Below are 18,626 nucleotides of genomic sequence, written 5' to 3'. Positions count from 1 at the left end.
GCCAAATAGTGCAGACTTGTCAAAGTACCTGGGCTTCCCTGGCGGCTCAAATAGTAAAGGAAGCTGCCTGCAATGCAGGAGACCTGGGTTCGATTCCTGGGTTGGGAATATCCCCTGGAGAAGGGAATGACTACCCACTCCAGTATTCTTGCCTGGAGAATTCCATGGGCAGAGGAACCTGGTGGGCCACAGTCCATGGGGTTGCAAAGAGTTGGAAACAGCTGAGCGACTTAGCATGCACACACATCAAAGTAGCTGACTAGCGAAATTAGTTCTTTAATCACTATGAAGTTTGAGAGGAGTTTCTCAAGTAGGTATCATCTTCTCCAAAAGGGCTTTGTCCACAGAAGAGGCAGTAGTCTGTCTCTAGGGAAGGCTTCCATTCAGTGTGAAAACATACAGACCATGACTGAAAGATATTTATCTCCATGAGACGTAGGAAGTTGTATTAAACCCATTTGCCAGACCTCAAATGGTCCGTTAGTAAGTTTACAATGTCCAGAAGCAATGCAAGCAGATTTTCCTGAGTTGTGTTTCAGAGAAGTGGAAGGGTGAGGTAAGCGCTTTTGTGGCCTTGTTAATGTTTCCTCACTAGTATTGATTCATGGATGCTATCGTCTCTCCAGTAGGCCAATGGTCTGATGCAGGTACAGTGGTGAGGAGTGGGGATTTTACTCTCTGGTAAGACTGGGTTGTTGCTTGGGCCAAACCAAATAGCTTTCTCTTTTCTATCAAACCAAGAACTGTTGAATTTCCAATCTTGTTTTTCTTTTTTCTGAGGCCAATTGCTGGGCTTTTCTAGCTAGTTTTGCTAAGTTATCATTTGGGGGAAATATCCCTTTGAACTGTTACAGAAGTTTGACTGCTATCAGTTCCTTTAAGGTCAGTATTCCTTGCAGAAATGCCAGCAAGGTGATTTCCCTTGTTTAGTCAAGTTTAGAATGCCTTCTAAACTTATTAATAGCTAAAACTGCAAGTGAAAACATTGCATCCAATAATTCCTGAACATAGGGGCCACTTAAAATTTTATTTGCACTGGAAATAAAGGAGCCGTGCTGTTGCCACAACATTCCAGAATCATGAGCTATTCCAAAAGCATATCTACCATCAGTATAAATACTGGCAGTTTTGTCTTTGGCTGAAGTATGAGTCTGTGTAGGACTGGAAACCTCTTGAGATCACTCATGAGTAACCATGTGTACCATAGGGCTAAAGTAACATCATCAAAGGAGTTGCAGTAGCACACCCAGCAAAATATTTCTCATTGTCACCTTTTGCATAGGAATCATCAGTGAACCATGAGAAGTCAACGTTACCTGAAAGAGTTTGCTGAAGAGCATGAGGAGAGTCAAGAGGTGACCCATCAGCGTTACTCAGTAGAGAGGGACTTCATCATGGAAAGGAGAAGAGTAGCCTGGCTAAGGATATTACAATGTAAAAGAGTTATATAAGAAGCAGTTAACAAAAGGACATCACGGGAAGTGAGACAGCTGACTGAGAAGTGTTGAGTGTGATGAGAATTCAGGAGGACTTCTGCTGCATGAGGCACAAAAATGGTTCAAGATCTCATAAGGATTTTTTTGGTAGCCCTTACCCAAAGAGTCGGACACGACTGAGTGACTGAACTGAACTGAACTGAACTGACCCAAAAGGGCAGTAGTTTCAATGGCAAAGAGGGTATCCCATTGGCGCAGGCTCCAGTTGCTGGCTGTCATACCCTGTGGGCCAATGGTTCTCCCTGTGTTTTAGGGCATGTACCCCAAGGCATACACATACCTCTTCCTTTTCATATGCCAAAAGGGAAAAGAAAATCTGATCGTTGAGATGCCCAAGGGCAGGTGGATTCATCAAACTCTCCTTTAAGGCCTTAGAAGCTATGCCATCTGCTTCTTCACATAATATTGCTGCTGTTGCTAAGTCGCTTCAGTCGTGTCCAACTCTGTGCGACCCCATAGACAGAAGCCCACCAGGCTCCCCCATCCTTGGGATTCTCCAGGCAAGAACACTGGAGTGGGTTGTCATTTCCTTCTCCACCCCATAATATTAGGTCAGTGTTATTACTGTTTAGTAGAACAAACACAGGTTTGACCATAAGAGAGAAATCTGGAATTCAATTTTCGCAATAACAAAGTAGCTCTAGAAAACCTAGCAGTCAGCACTTAATTTGGGGTTTGGGGAAATTTAGGACACAGTGAGGTCTGTCTGGAACTAGGTATAACTCTTGTTCTGATATTAGATGCCTTACATGTGGAAACTAGGGACTGAGGCAAACTGCAACTTTTCTTTGGCAATCTTATGTCCCTTCAAGGTTAAAAGCTTTAGCGAGTGGATACTGTCTTTTTAAAAGGAAGCTTGAGAAGGAGAGCAAAGAAACAAATCCTCCACATAGTGCGCCAAAGTAGATCCCTAGGGGAATTTTTATCATCCAGATCAGGCTTCAGGATTTGTGAGAAATAGGAAGGACTCCTAGTAAAACCCTGAAGCGTTACTGTCCAGGTGAATTTTTTTTTTTCTTCCAGAGTTAATGCATAAAGGTACTGACTAGCTTCTTCTCAGATCAGATCAGATCAGTCGCTCAGTCGTGTCCGACTCTTTGCAACCTCATGAATCGCAGCACGCCAGGCCTCCCTGTCCATCACCAACTCCCGGAGTTCACCCAGACTCACGTCCATCGAGTCGGTGATGCCATCCAGCCATCTCATCCTCTGTCATCCCCTTCTCCTCCTGCCCCCAATCCCTCCCAGCATCAGAGTCTTTTCCAAGGAGTCAACTCTTCGCACGAGGTGGCCAAAGTACTGGAGTTTCAGCTTTAGCATCATTCCTTCCAAAGAAATCCCAGGGCTGATCTCCTTCAGAATGGACTGGTTGGATCTCCTTGCAGTCCAAGGGACTCTCAAGAGTCTTTTCCAACACCACAGTTCAAAAGCATCAATTCTTCGGCACTCAGCCTTCTTCACAGTCCAACTCTCACATCCATACATGACCACAGGAAAAACCATAGCCTTGACTAGATGAACCTTTGTTGGCAAACTAATGACTGCTTTTGAATATGCTATCTAGGTTGGTCATAACTTTCCTTCCAAGGAGTAAGCGTCTTTTAATTTCATGGCTGCAGTCACCATCTGTAGTGATTTTGGAGCCCCCTAAAATAAAGTCTGACACTGTTTCCACTGTTTCCCCATCTATTTCCCATGAAGTGGTGGGACCGGATACCATGATCTTCGTTTTCTGAATGTTGAGCCTTAAGCCAACTTTTTCACTCTCCACTTTCACTTTCATCAAGAGGCTTTTTAGTTTGTCTTCACTTTCTGCCATAACGGTGGTGTCATCTGCGTATCTGAGGTTATTGATATTTCTCCTGGCAATCTTGATTCCAGCTTGTGCTTCTTCCAGTCCAGCGTTTCTCATGATGTACTCTGCATATAAGTTAAATAAGCAGGGTGACAATATACAGCCTTGACGAACTCCTTTTCCTATTTGGAACCAGTCTGTTGTTTCATGTCCAGTTCTAACTGTTGCTTCCTGACCTGCATACAAATTTCTCAAGAGGCAGATCAGGTGGTCTGGTATTCCCATCTCCTCCAGAATTTTCCACAGTTTATTGTGATCCACACAGTCAAAAGCTTTGGCATAGTCAATAAAGCAGAAATAGATGTTTTTCTGGAACTCTCTTGCTTTTTCCATGATCCAGCGGATGTTGGCAATTTGATCTCTGGTTCCTCTGCCTTTTCTAAAACCAGCTTGAACCTCAGGAAGTTCACGGTTAACATATTGCTGAAGCCTGGCTTGGAGAATTTTGAGCATTACTTTTCTAGCGTGTGAGATGAGTGCAATTGTGCAGTAGTTTGAGCATTCTTTGGCATTGCCTTTCTTTGGGATTGGAATGAAAACTGACCTTTTCCAGTCCTATGGCCACTGCTGAGTTTTCCAAATTTGCTGGCATATTGAGTGCAGCACTTTCACAGCATCATCTTTCAGGATTTGGAATAGCTCGACTGGAATTCTATCACCTCCACTAGCTTTGTTCGTAGCGATGCACTACGTAGATAAGCTACAGTAAAGAATTTGCTCCAGTGGGGATGGACAGTAGTAACATTTGAGGGTTAGGAACAATGGGGTGTTAAGGGATAACGTTGTTTTTATTGTTTGAGGTTCAGGAGAAACCTCTATACCTTTGGCTCTTACATTGTCTCATGGCAAAATGAGAGAGTTACAGGAGCCAGTACAAGAGATAATGAAGCCTTGAACCTTGTAATCTTGTGTTATTGACTTTGTGCCTGGAAGGGTTCTTCGTTTACAGGACATTGATTAATTCTGAGAAGAGATTTTGAGAATCTGTTTGAATCTTGGTTGGAGGTGCACTGTGAATTTTGCCAGTATCGGTTAAGGATTTTGCCTTTAAGGAGGGTGGTAGCTGATTCAATTGGGACAAAGAATCAGTGTTTCCAGAACCATCTCTAGTACTCTCAGACACAGAGCAAATAAAAGAAGTCATGTAACTCGTCTGGTGGGCTGCTTTAATGACTACTGTCAAGTCCTAGAATTATTTCTCCTTTGGGGGAGAAAGAAATTCCAACATGATACTTCTGTAAGAAGTCTTGGCCTAATCAATGGATAGGGACAAAGGAACTAAGAAGAAAAAGACATGTATCTCTCAAAGGGCCTAAACAAAAGGAAATAGGTTCAGAGACAGGAACCTCTCGAGGTTCATTAGCGATCTCCACTATCTGAACTGATTAGTACTGTGGGGCAGGGGCTGTTTTAGTAGTGGGGTTGAGCCTTGGGAATGTGGCTCTGGTGACATTTAGGACTGGGAGAGATTCATTCCCAAACTGGGGGAATGTTTCTCCAAGCCCATTAAGAGGGAGGATTGGGAAGAACCCCTGTATTTTCTGTGAGCCCTGCCCTAGAGAATTGGGAGGACATTGGAGAGGCTATTTGGGCTTCCCTGGTGGCTCAGATGGTAAAGACTCTGCCTACAATGCAGGAGACCTGGGTTCAATCCTGGGTTGATCCCGTGGAGAATGAAATGGCAACCCACTCAAGTATTCTTGCCTGGAGAATTCCATGGTCAGAGGAGTCTGGAGGGCTACAGTCCATAGGGTTGAAAAGAGTCAGACATGGTTGAGTGACTGTCACTTGGAGAGGTTATTTGGAGGGCTGACAGTGTCTAAAGCACTTAAAATTTGTAGCAGTTTCTTTTCCAGTGTCTTGGCTCTTTGCACTAACGGCAGAAACTAAGGGGTTTAAGTTTTGTTTAGGGGCCTTCAGTTACTGGAGATGAAGAGTAAAAATTTTGGCCATCTTTCTTTTAGGTGACTCATCTAGAGTACGAGAGAGGTGGTGTGGCAGGTTAAATAACCTGGAGTACACCTAGTTTCCTATTGCATCCTGGCCTTCTTTTCTGCTGGAAGGAAACGGTCCCTGTTAACAATTAATAAACATAGAATTAGAAGTTACCCAGGGGGATTAAATCATCTGAAATCAATTGTAATCGTTATGAGCAGGTTTATTAGATTTTTGTGTGCAAGCCTGAATTTTGTTTCAATCAACAGGCTTTGGAAAAGCCTTAGGAATTGCCCGATGAAGTCATCTAGTGATTGCCTGAAGCTGATCGTATACAAGCATACCTCGTTTTGTTTTTTATTTTTTTCTTTGCACTTCACTTTATTGTGCTTCTGGGCTTCCCTGGTGGCTTATATGGTTAAAAAATCTATCTGCCAGGTTCAAACCCTGAGTTGGGAAGATCCCTTGAAGAAGGGTATGGCAACCCACTCCAGTATTCTTGCCTGGAGAATTCCATGGACAGAGGAATCTGGTGAGCTACAGTCCATGGGATCGCAAAGAGTCAGCCACATCTGAGAGACTAATACACTTATAATGCTTCACAGATTTTTTTTTTTTAACAAATTGAAGGTTTGTGGTAACCCTGAGTGGGGCAAGTCTATCAGTGCCATTTTTCCAACAGTATTTGCTCAGTTCCTGTCTCTGTGTCACATTTTGGTAATTATTGCAATATTTCAAGCTTCCCCTTTTTTGCTATATGATATATTTTACTTATAAAACTTGACTCATATACATGATTTGATATCATGGCTTTCTAAAAATTTTATTGCAGTATAGTTACCTTACAATGTTGTGTTAACTTCTACTGCATAGCAAAATGTATACATATATCCCCTCTCTTTTGGACTGCCCTCCCATTTAGGACACCACACTGCTTTAGGTAGCGTTCCCTGTCTCCACAGTATGTTCCTACCAGTTGTCTACTTTATACATAGTATCAATAGTGGATATGTGTCAGTCCCAATCTCCCCATTCATCCCATCCCACCCTTTCCCCCTTGGGAAAGAGTCCTTTCAAAATATTACTACTAATTCACAGGGCACCTGGTCACCCAAGAGATCTGAGAGAGATGTACAATGAGATTAATGTTTTCATACCTGCTAACACAATATTCATTCTGCGTCCCATGGATCAGGGAGTCAAGTCTTATTCTTTAACTGTCTTTGACTGTCAAGTCTTATTCTTTAACAAATACAGTTCATAAAGTTATAGCTTCTATAGACAGTGATTCCTCTAATGAACCTGGGAAATGTAAAATGGAAACCTCTAGAATGCACCATTCTAGATGTCACTAAAAGTGTTTGTGGTTCATGGGAAGAGGTTCAAATTATGAGCATTAAGAGGAGTCTGAAAGAAGTTGACTCCAGCCCTCATGGATGACTTTGAGGGGTTCAGGACTTCAGTAGTGGAAGTTACTGCAGATATGCTGGAAATAGCAAGAGAACTGGACTTAGAAGTGGAGCCCGAGACGTGACTGAATTGCTGCCATCTCATTATAAAACTTTAACAGACGAGAAGTCGCTTTTATGGATGAGTAAAGAAAGTGGTTTTTTGAAAAAGAATCTTCTCCTGGTGAAGATACTGTGAAGATTGTTTCAATGACAACAAAAGATTTAGAATATTATTTAAACTTAGTGTGTAAAGCAGTGACAGGGTCTGAGAAGATTGACTCCAATTTTGAAAGAAGTTCTACTGTGGGTAAAATGTTATCAAAAAGCATCGTACACTACAGAGAAATTGTTCATGAAAGGAAGAGTCAGTTGATGTAGCAAACTTCATTGTTGTCTTATTTTAAGAAATTGCCACAGCCACCCCAGGCTGGAGCAACAACCACCTTGGTCAGTCAGCAGTCATCAACACAGAAGCAAGATCATCCACTGAGGGAAAAAATATGACTCACTGAAGGCTCAGATGGTGGTTAGCACTTTTTAGCAATAAAGTATTTTTAAATTAAGGCATGCACATTTTTTAGATATAATGCTGTTGCACACTTCATAGATTATGGTCTGTGGTTGTTATTGTTCAATCACCAAGTCGTGTCCAACTCTTTGCGACGCCATGGACTGCAGCACACCAGGCTTCCCTGTCCCTCACCATCTCCTGGAGTTTGCCCAAGTTTGTATCCATTGAATTGGTGATGCCTTCCAACCATCTCATCCTCCATCACCCTCTTTGCCTTCTGCCTTCAATCTTTACCGGCATCGGAGTCTTTTCCAGTGAGTCGGCTGTTTGCATCAGGTGGCGTATCCACTGGGCAGCCAAAAAATTTACGTGACTCACTTTATTGCAATATTTACCTTATTGCCGTGGTCCAAAACTGAACCTGCCATATCTTCAAGGTATTTCTATAGTGAGATAGCAGGATGGACTCCCAGTTGTGATTCTAGACATCTTTTAGGATTTTCCCAATTAACAGTTTGCATTCAGTGCTGGGCCTGGCCTTTACCACCAAGCACATGAACTAGCTGACATGTTAGAGAAGCTAGGTTGGTGAGTTTGAATGACTATATTAAATCCCTCCTCAGATCTGTAAGGATCTTTGGTTGCTTTGGGAAAATCTTTGACTTTGGCTCACAGTTCAGCTTTAGTCCAGGGAATATAAGAAATCAAGGATTTAAGAGGGAGGAGATCAAGATGATAGAGTAGGAGACCAAGCTCACCTCCCACTATGAACATATCTAAAATACACCTGCATGTGGAACCGCTCTCACTGAAAACAAACTGGAGAGTGGAAGAGACAAAGAGCCACGTGGAGTCAGGTAGGAAGGGAAGAGAAGCGATCGGGTTGGGACTAGTGCCCCTAGGAAGGAACGTAGAAGAGTCAGCGATTACACAGGCTAGGAGATCCTCCCTGGGGAGTGAGCAGTTTGGACCACATATTGGGCACCTCTGCCCTGGGGTCTGATACTGAGGAGATGACTCCCCATAACTGATTTGAAAATCTGTGGGACTTGCAGGAGAGCTGTAAGAAACCTAGATTCCACACACAGGCATGCTTACTCCTGGGATCAAATAGGAAGAAGCAGACTGAAACTCCCCAGAACCCCTGGCCCACTTCCCACATCCCACCACTCTAGCTCCAGCACAGCTCCACTAGGGTGAAGTCTGTCATAGCCAAGGAGAGTGTGCAACTGTGGGGAACAGAGATGGCTGGGACCTGGAATTCATCTGAATGGGGTGAGCATGGCCATTTCTGGCACTTGCAGAGATGATGCATCAACAGCGCACTGAAGCTCTAATTGGTATACCAGGACCGCCTCAGTGCATGCCCCTGGCCACACCAGGGGCCCAATCTGACCTCTCTCGCTGCAACACTACTCCCTTCTAGGATGAAAGTGATGGGGAAGTACACACACTTAGAGGAAATAGAACTGATTTGAACTTGACCCTCAGGACTTCTGCCTTAGCACGCTGGACCTCTGGGAGAGCAAACTCCAGGAGACGGTGAAGGACAGGGAGGCCTAGCGTGCTGCAGTCCAAGGGGCTGAAAAGAGTTGGAGATGACTGAGCAATGAACAACAGCAGCCCTGGACCTGACCCCAACCCTAGTAGGGCAGTGTTGGCCCCTAGGCATAGCAGAAGCCCTGGGTCACACCTGGCTCTGGCTCCAGCCTCTCCATCTCCAGCCCCACTTCCCGCCCTGGTGAGAGTTGCCAGCACACCCGAGGGGAAGACACGACCTGTGCTGACTCCAGATCCGGCTGTCTTGCCAAAGCCACTGGGCACACACAGATTGATAGGATTGCTCCCACACAAGCAAACCCCTTCAAGACTGGGACAAGAAACTGTTTTTTACCTAATTTGATAGAGAGGAAGTTAAGCAAAACAAGAAGGCAGAGGAATTTGTTTCAAATGAAAGAACAAGACAAAAGAGTCTGAAAAAATGACAAAACAGAGATAAATAATTTACCAGATGAAGAGTTCAAAGCATTAGTTATAAAAATGCTAACTGAACCAGCGAAGAGCAAAGACAAACCCAGTGAGAGTTTTAACAAGGAACTAGAAACTATAAAAAGGAACCAGTCAGAGCTGAAGAACAATAACTGAAACGAAAAACACACAAGAAGGAATAACAGCAGGTGAAGTGGTACCAAAAAAGATGTCATTTTCATCATAGGCGACTGGAGTGCAAAAGTGGGAATTCAAGAGATACTTGGAGTAACAGGCAAGTTTGGCCTTGAAGTACAAAATGAAGCAGGGCAAAGGCTAACAGAGTTTGGCCAAGAGAACCTCCTCTTCCAACAACACAAGAGACGACTCTACACATGGACATCACCAGATGGTCAGTACTGAAATCAGATTGATGATATTCTTTGCAGCTGAAGATGGAGAAGTTCTATACAGTCAGCAGAAACAAGACCAGGAGGTGACTGTGGTTCAGATCATGAACTCCTTATTGCAAAATCCAGACTGAAATTGAAGAAAGTAGGGAAAACCACTAGACCATTCAGGTATGACCTAAATCAAATCCCTTACGATTATACAATGAAAGTGACAGATTTAAGGGATAAGCTCTGATAGACAGAGTGCCTGAAGAACTATGGACGGAGGTTCATCTCATTGTATAGGAGGCAGTGATCAAGACCGTCCCCAAGAAAAAGACATGTAAAAGGCAAAATGGTTGTCTGAAGAAGCCTTACAAATAGCTGAGAAAGAAGAGAAGCTAAAGGCAAAGGAGGAAAGGAAAGATATACCCATCTGAATGCAGAATTCCAAAGAATAGCAAGGTGAGATAAGAAAACCTTCCTAAGTGATCTGTGCAAAGAAATAGAGGCAAATAATAAAATGGGAAAGATTAAAGATTTCTTAAAGAAAATTAGAGATACCAAGGGAACATTTCATGTAAAGATGGGCACAATAAAGGACAGAAATGGTATCAACCTAACAGAAGCAGAAGATATTAAGAAAAGGTGGCAAGAATACAGAGAAGAGCTATACAAAAAAGATCTTAAAGACCCAGGTAACCATGATGGTGTGATCACTCACCTAGAGTCAGACATCCTGGAATGCAAAGTCAACTGGGCCTTAGGAAGCATCACTACAGACAAAGCTCGTGGAGGTGATGGAATTCCTGATGAGCTATTTCAAGTCCTAAAAGATGATGCTGTGAAAGTGCTGCACTCCATATGCCAGCAAATTTGGAAAACTCAGCAGTGGCCACAGGACTGGAAAAGGTCAGTTTTCATTCCAATCTCAAAGAAAGGCAATGCCAAAGAATGTTCAAGCTACTGCACAATTGCATTAATCTCACACGCTAGCAAAGTAATGCTCAAAATTCCCCAAGCAAGGCTTCAATAGTAAGTGAACCGAGAACTTCCAGATGTTCAAATTGGATTTAGAAAAGGCTGAGGAACCAGAGATCAAATTACCAAAATCCGCTGGATCATTGAAAAAGCAAGAGAGTTCCAGAAAAAACATCTACTTCTGCTTTATTAAATATGCCAAAGCCTTTGACTGTGGATCACAACAAATTGTGGAAAATTCTTCAAGAGATGGGAATACCAGACCACCTTACCTGCGTCCTGAGAAATCTGTATCCAGGTCAAGAAGCAAGAGTTAGAACCGGACGTGGAACAATGGACTGGTTCCAAACTGGGAAAGGAGTACGTCAAGGCTGTATATTGTCACCCTGCTTATTTAACTTATATGCAGAGCACATCGGACACAACTGAGCAACCAAACTAAACTGAATTAAGCACTATGATCAACTGTGGACAGGCCAGTGGGGTTCTTTTTGTAAAGATGAAATACAGCCATGGGCAGAAAACAATGCGGATAATTCCAGCCAGGAAGGTGTAGTCTGGAAATTTTTCAAAGGGCTACAGGTTGCATAACCAAATGTCCGCTTCATCAGGGCAATGTCTCCCAAGCTATTTAGGAAGGTTAGCTGGGAGAAGGTTTTGTTTGTTTGTTTGTTTTTAATTTATTTACTTATTTTAATTGGAGGCTAATTACTTCACAATGCTGTGGTGGTTTTCACCATACATCGACATGAATCAGGCATGGGTGTACAGATGTCCCCCAATCCTGAATCCTCTCCCCACCTCATCCCTCGGCATTGTCCCATGAAGCTTTGAGTGCCCTGCTTCATGCATGGAACTTGTACTGATCATCTATTTCACATATGGTAATTAGGAAAAAGTTTTCCAACCTGTTTCAGTTAGTAACTACAAGTAATAAACATGAAGCGTTTCTTTTCTTACCCAAAAAAGTTCAAAGAGAAACACAGGACTGATACAGCAGCTCCAGTGAATTCAGGGTCCTAGGCTCTTTCAACCTGATCAAACTAACTGTCCTCCAAGTGGCTTCCATCGTAAAAGGTGTCCATGGTTCCAAGATGAACTGGAGCTGGAGCTCCAAATATCACATCCACATTCCAAGCATAATGATTGGAAGGGTAAGGAGCAAAAAGGTGTTCCTCCCAGTTGAGTAAGACCCTTTAAAAGAAAATTTCCCAACATCTTATATATCATGACCACCCCTAGCTGTAAGGAGAATGGACACTGGCTGGGCAAATAGAACTCTAAGCATATTTCCTGAGCAGGTTTTTATGCTGTTTAAAACCTGCTTTGGAAATGAGTGCCTTCTAGAACTTTCATTTATCATGTTACACATATAAATATCATTTTATTTTTCTTCTCTAAATTCCTGCTTTTCATGAGAACTTGCTTTTGCCAACCTCGCTTGTACATCCATAGTGTGCTTGTCAGGCGTCTACCCTGTACTTGGGTAGCAGTTCTTGCTCTTACCCCACTTTGCATGGAGTGCTGGGTGCAGCTAATTGGTCAGCGGGGCTTTTAGATGTTGCAGTGATCTCTCTTTGATCTTCATTTGGGAGTTACCAACTCCCTCACTCTTGGAGAGTGCATGCTAAATTGTTTTAGCCATGTCTGACTCCTTGCGACGCTGTGGGCTACAGCCCGCCAGGCTCCTCTGTCCATGGAATTCTGCAGGCAACAATACTGGAGTGGACTGCCATGCCCTCCTCTTGGGGATCTTCCTGACCCAGGGATCAAACCCACATCTCTTATGTCTCCTGCATTGACAGGTGCGTTCTTTACCATTCACGCCACATGGGAAGCCCACTTGGAAGGTAGACACTCCCCATAGATGGCTCACCAGTCTGAAAAGCTCTGTTACACTTTGTGTCAGAGACAGGGAGCTGAGATCAGTGCCTCCAGAGGTCATTTCCAAGTCTCCAAGCCCCCCTGGCCCGTGATGAGGCTGGGCTCCCACGATCTCTTGCAGTTATTCCCTACTACGTGTCAGTCACCACGGGGAAGCACAGGGACGCAGCCACCGACAGTCGGGCCTACGTCATCCTCATCGGGCAGGAGGACGAGCGCAGTAACCGCATCTGGCTGGACTATCCCCGGGGGAAGAAGGGCTTCAGCTGCGGCTCCGTGGAGGAGTTCTATGTTGCCGGCTTGGATGTGGGCATCATCAAGAAAATAGAGGTGCTGGTCTCTAGGGCCTTGGGGTGGTGACCCCCAGGGAAGGAAGGAGCTGACCTATACATGGGTGGGAGGCTGAGTGGGCCTGACCTGAGCCCGGCTCAGAACAGGCAGCACAGGAAAAGCTCCTGGCCTCTGTCTTCAGCTGGCTGGGTGACCTTGGATGCCTCACCTGCCCTTCCAGGTCCATTCTCCACCCACCCAGAGGGGACGTCTGTGTATTAGTTTTTTTTCTTAATTGCTCTGTAACAAGTCACTACAAACTTAGTAACCTAAGGCTACACAAATGTATGGCCAGGAGTCCAGGCCTGGGTTAGCTGTGTCTTCTTCTTAAGGTCTCACTGGGCTGAGGTCAAAGTTGCTGCCAGGGCTCTGGTCTCATCTGAGACTTGGGGTCCTGTCCTAAGCTCAGTGGTTGTGGGAGGAAATCAGTTCCCTCGTGGTCGTAGGACCGAGGCCAGGGGCTGCCTGAATTCTCTGCCATGTGGCCCTCTCCAAAGCCAGGCAACGTGTTTCCTCAAAGCCATTCAGAGAGGATCTCCTCTGTTTCAAATCTCTGTCTTCCCTCTCTGATGTCTACACCCACTTTTGAAGGGCTCGCCTAATTAGGTCAGGCCCACCTAGAATAATCTTTTGATGAACTCAGGGTCATCTGATTAGAGTCCTTCATTGCATCTGCAAAATCTCTCCACCTTCACAGGAGGGACTTGGATCAGTGAGTGCAGAGCACGCTGGAAGGCAGCACTGAAGATGGGGGTGGGGGTGGGCTAACAAATGGGGGAGGGGATGCTGAGCAGGGAGGGCTTCTTGCCCAGTTGTGCCCCATCCTCACAGCCCTGGTGTGTCCCTGCCTAGCTGGGCCATGACGGGGCCTCCCCCGAGAGCTGCTGGCTGGTGGAGGAGCTGTGCTTGGCCGTGCCCACCCAGGGGACCAAATACATACTGCGCTGCAATTGCTGGCTTGCCAAGGACCGAGGAGATGGCGTCACCTCCCGTGTCTTCGACCTCCTGGATGCCATGGTGGTGAACATTGGGGTGAAGGTATAGGGGGTACCTGTTTGTGTGGATGGCATGGCGTGGCCAAGGGAGTGCCAGGTGAAGGGGGTGAGCACAGGGGAAATGGAAGTGAGAGCAGGAGCAGACTCATCCCTGGGGCACTGGCCAGGGCTGCAGCCCTTTGGACCAGCCAGACCCATGTTGCTAGGAGCCATGAGGCTCGAGTGTCTTCTTGTCTGCAGCTGTGTGACCTTGGGCAGGTCATCTGGCCTCTCTGGGCCTTGGTCTTCTCACATAGCACATGGAAATAATGCTTCCTATCCTCTCCCATGTAAGGTATTGATGAGAACGAATGAGACCATGAATAGTCCATGAAAAGCATGCTCTACATAGATGTCCAGAGTCATTGTTCTCCAGAGGATGTTCCATTGACACCAGTAGGCTGGTGATGGGGACAGATGGCCTTTGGGATGCTGTGAGCCCCTGAGTCTCAGTGCAGTGAGTGCTATCTGCCCAAGGTCCCCCTTAAGTGGAAAAGGCTGGAAGGCGGGTGCTCTGAGTGCCTGTCCCAGCCCCACCTGGGCTGAGTTGTATGAAGTCACAGGTCGGTGCCAGGCAGGAAGCAGAGTTGCTGGGTGCTGGACCCAAGGACACGTGGTCAGCTGATGGCCCAGAGGCTTCTGTGTCACGTGACCCTGCAGACTTCTCTTTCTCTGAAAAGCTGTGGGGTCAACAGAAGGTCCCAGCCCTCATCTCTGTTCCTGAATCCAAATCTACTAGATTTAGGTTGGAAGCTGTCCCACAAAGGTAGGAAGACATCGCCCTGGACCTGAGCATGCCTTGCCTGTATTGTATGTGGAAACAAGGAAGGGCTGAGTTATGGGCTCTGAACTCTATGCGGGCAGGAGTATGGATGCCTGCCCACCTCCTTCCTGCTGGAGTGCCGAACTTCCTACAGCACAGACACCCCCTCCCTTGCTCAGCCTTTGCGTCTGTGGCCAGATGGTCAGTGGGGAAGAGCACACAGTTCTTCCGGGGACCTCTGTCCTGACCCCGTTCCCGGCATGCATGTGGGCGTGTGTGTGTGTGTGTGCACCACCCCCAGTATACATGCACACCCCCTCTCGGTGCAGCTCACCTCCCTCTGGGGTCTTTAATCTGTGGAAATCCAAACCCTCCCACCGCAGTTATTCATATTACAAAAGAACACAGGTTTGTCACTTCACAAAGATCCCGAGGGCTCTTTGGACTGGCCACCTCCCCAGGACATCTGATATCAGACTGGAATTGCAAAAGCCTGTTTCTGTTTCTCTTTCTGGAAACACATCTATGGCATAAAAAGAGATGGGTCTGTGTAAAGATGAGAAAAAAGATGGACCCAGAGAAGACAGGAGTCTACGAGCCCAGTCTTAAGGGGCCAGTCTCCACGGGGCCTCGAGTGCTTGCTTTGATTGTTCTAAGTTTGCTGGGTAAGAGCCGAGCGGTCAGGCTTCTGCTTTTGTTCCCGTAACTCCGTGCCCACCACACACACCCTTGTTAGGTGGTCTAAGAGGATTTTCCTGGGAAAGCAAAGTGTAGTTCAGTTATTTCCCTGGCAAACGTGTCCTCCTGGCCAGGCCTGAAATACTACTTCTGACCTTGCAATGTGGTGGTGAAGGTTCTCCGTGCTGCCTGAAAAGGACAACACCAGGGGTGTGATCACTGACATGAATAACACAGGTTCTGAATCCGAAGGCAACTGGTGGTGGAAATTCGGCGTCTGCGACAGTGATATTGCAGTGTGGGAGCCCCTGGGGAAAGGAGGGGCAGGCTATGGGTACATGCAAGGAAATGGTCAGCATGGCATGTCCTTGGCCGTGTGTGCAGGCCTCTCCTGAACCTTTGAGACCTAACTGGGCACCTAGCAAGAGGCTGTGGCATGAGAGGCCAGGGGCCAGAGGACACTCCAGATCAGGTGTGAAGATGGCCCCGCTTGCCCCAAGGCCGCCCCTTAAAGGAAGAACCAAGGCAGGGGCCTCAAGGAAAGCACCATGCTGCAGGGAGCGGGCTGTTCTCGCCTCCTCTGGCAGAGACAAAGAGAACACACCCTCTTTGGCACAAACCTCAGGCCAAAGGGCAAAACTCCAGTCTAAAGTGAAAAGCATCTATGATAGGTGGGTGGCCCACCCCACAAGCGAAAGGATGCAGAGGTCCCTCAACCAGCAGCCCCGACACACTCCAATCACTGATGCGCAGGGTGTGAGCTGGCCGTGACACGTAGGAGGGACGGTCCCCTAGAACTGCTGCGGCCCCTTGATGCCAGGCCCAGAATGGGCACCAAGGCAAGGTGTCTGTGGCTCTCACAGCTCTGCATGGTGCACATCGCTATTTACGGAGAGGAGGCAGAGGCTGGAGAGGGTGGGACATCTGCTGTTCCACAGCTAGCAGCGGGGATGGCCCTGGGGTTCCAGTGGCACCCTGCATGGCTCCAAAAGCCTCTGTGTGGCCAACACATGCAGCTGGGATGAACGGACTTAGGTCGGGTTTCTACAAACAAGGAGATTGGTTAATGCTAGGGCGATCGGTCATGTTCCCACTCCACATGTGTTCTCTCTCAGAAACTGAACTCCTCTCCAGCCCTGAGCCGGGCACAGTGGGGGACAGGGACAGTGACACGGCCTGGCTCTTGCTCTGCAGACACTCACAGTTGCTTAGTGGGAGGGCTTTTTTAGAGCTGTGGAGCTTGGAGGACGTGTTCTTTTGCCCCAGTGAGAGTGAAGTATAATAAATCGCCGGGGGTGGTGGTTGAGGCCAAAGCCCAGGACTCGCATCCCTCTCGGGACAGGTGCTCTACGAAATGACGGTGTGGACAGGGGACGTGGTGGGCGGTGGCACCGACTCCAGCATCTTTATGACCCTCTATGGCATCAACGGCAGCACAGAGGAAGTGCAGCTGGACAAGAAGAAGGCCAGGTATCTGGGCGTGGCCGTGCCCCTTGCCCCTTTGCCCCTCCACACACCCAATCCTCCACCCTCCAGCCCCATCCTGCCTCCAGCCAGACTACCCTCTGACTCTCCCCTCATCCCCTGGGGCCTTCCAGCCTCCACGCTTCTGTGTGTGATTCCTCCCTCCTAGAATGCCTTTCATCCACGCTCTCTGTTGCAAGATCTTTCTGTTGCAAAGCCTAGCACAAATCTACCTTCTCTAGGAAGCCCTCCTTGATCAATCACTTCAGCCCACAGCCCTCTTTCCTTCCTTCCTTCTGTCACTGTGAAATGTTTATTGTAAGGGCTGGAGGTTAGTGGGTAGCATTGTGTCATTGTGAATCTCCTGCTTTCATTCTTTTTACTGTAGTAATGTAACCTGTTCATATTAGGGGGAGGTGGCTGAAGGGAACACAGAAACCTACTCTATTTTTGGAACTTTCCTACAAGTTCAAAATGATTGCATAAAAGTGAAAAAAAAAACATTGAAATATTAAAAAACAATTGAACACCCATACCAGGCACTGTCTCAGACACTGGAGAGACAGTCCAACTGGGAAGAAAAGATGCTCAAACTCATGAAGTTTAGCACCTGAGGGGACCACAACAACAACACGGACACTGACGTGGGCTTATCTGGTGTTGGACGTTTCTCTAAGCCCTTTGAATGTATTGACACTTACTTCTACCTACAACTCTGTGAGGATTGTTATTATCATCCCCATTTTACAGATGAGAAAACTGAGACACAGCAGAGTCCAGTCATGCTGTTAAAGGTCCCATAGCCAGTAAGCTTCGGCCCTGGACAGCACACCCAGGTGGCCCCAGTCTTAAGCCTTAGGTTCTACTTCCTCTTAAGATAGTTATCAGTAATGACAGTACTGGTGGGCCTCTTTAGTCCTTCTAGAAAGGACTTGTCTGCGTCTTTCATTAAATCCCCAACTTAGTCCTAGGTTTTGTTTGGTTTTCTGTGTTCGGCCATTGTCCCCCAAACAATCCCTGACCCCTGATATCTTAAGCATCAGAGGGCAGAGACCCAGAACCCAAGCCTAAGGCTTGTGCAACCCACGCACAGCCACTCGCCTCTGAACCCACACTGCCGCCTCCCACAGATCTTGCCCAGCTTCTTAGCAATGTGTAAAACCCTTCCATGAAAGCTGGCGGGCAGAATCCTTTCTGAGCTCTCACAGCTCCTGCCTCTTGCCTTGCATGTGTCGGGCACTCAATAAGTACGTCTGGAAGGTGGCAGAGGTAAGGATGGGAGGGATGGTGCTTGCGGGGGATGAAGTTGCTGATGCTCTTGGCGGCCAGGTAGAGGCTTCTTCTCATGGACAGAGCAGTCCATGAGAGTGGGAACTCTGCTCATCTTACGCAGCTTGTGTCTGGGGCGATCCGATGAGAAGAGTTTTGGCCTCTCTTCTCTTAGCACTCCTATGCTCTCATTATGCAACTCCTGTTTCCTCCTGGAATTCTCTCCTGAGCTGTTCTCCCCTGATAGTGATTGTAATAATGGTTAACGTTCAATGAGCGCCTACTCCCTGCCAGGCACCATTGTAAGTGCTCTCTCTCTCTATATATATATAGACAGAGAGTTAATATATACATATAATAATATTTATATTAACTATAATAATAATACAATTATATATATTAACTCACAACAAATAAAGTGCCTGAGGCACAGAAAAGTGAAGTAACTAACGCCCCAAGGTCACTCAGGTAATCAGCAGAGGAGCTGGGATTTGAACTCATGTAATTGTGGAAATAAAATAGAGGTCAAATGAGAACAGAGGCTGTATCTTTCCAGCTTGCTACAGCAAGAGTGTGAGCACCACCACTCGGTTTTGGCAGTGATCCTGAGGCCGA

At 46.5% G+C, this 18,626-nt stretch overlaps 1 protein-coding gene across 2 annotated transcripts in view; it reads left to right on the top strand.

Annotated features, from left to right (window-relative positions):
* Positions 1–18,626, top strand: part of LOXHD1 (lipoxygenase homology PLAT domains 1) — a 137,358-nt gene that overhangs the window by 82,426 nt on the left and 36,306 nt on the right. The window contains exons 21-23 of one of the 2 annotated variants that reach the window (XM_086372371.1): positions 12,595–12,803; positions 13,656–13,841; positions 16,621–16,748. In XM_086372371.1, the coding sequence (XP_086228497.1) occupies positions 12,595–12,803; positions 13,656–13,841; positions 16,621–16,748 (523 nt within the window). The remainder of the gene's footprint in view (positions 1–12,594; positions 12,804–13,655; positions 13,842–16,620; positions 16,749–18,626) is intronic. The other variant, XM_086372372.1, reaches the window with a different exon arrangement.

This window comes from Bos grunniens, chromosome 24, assembly GCF_055505025.1.
Source record: "Bos grunniens cultivar Pamir isolate PY7600 chromosome 24, Bosgru_T2T1.0, whole genome shotgun sequence".
Classification (NCBI taxonomy): domain Eukaryota; kingdom Metazoa; phylum Chordata; class Mammalia; order Artiodactyla; family Bovidae; genus Bos; species Bos grunniens.
The sequence above is the reverse complement of the archived record's forward strand: the minus strand, read 5'-3'. Positions and strand labels throughout refer to the sequence as shown.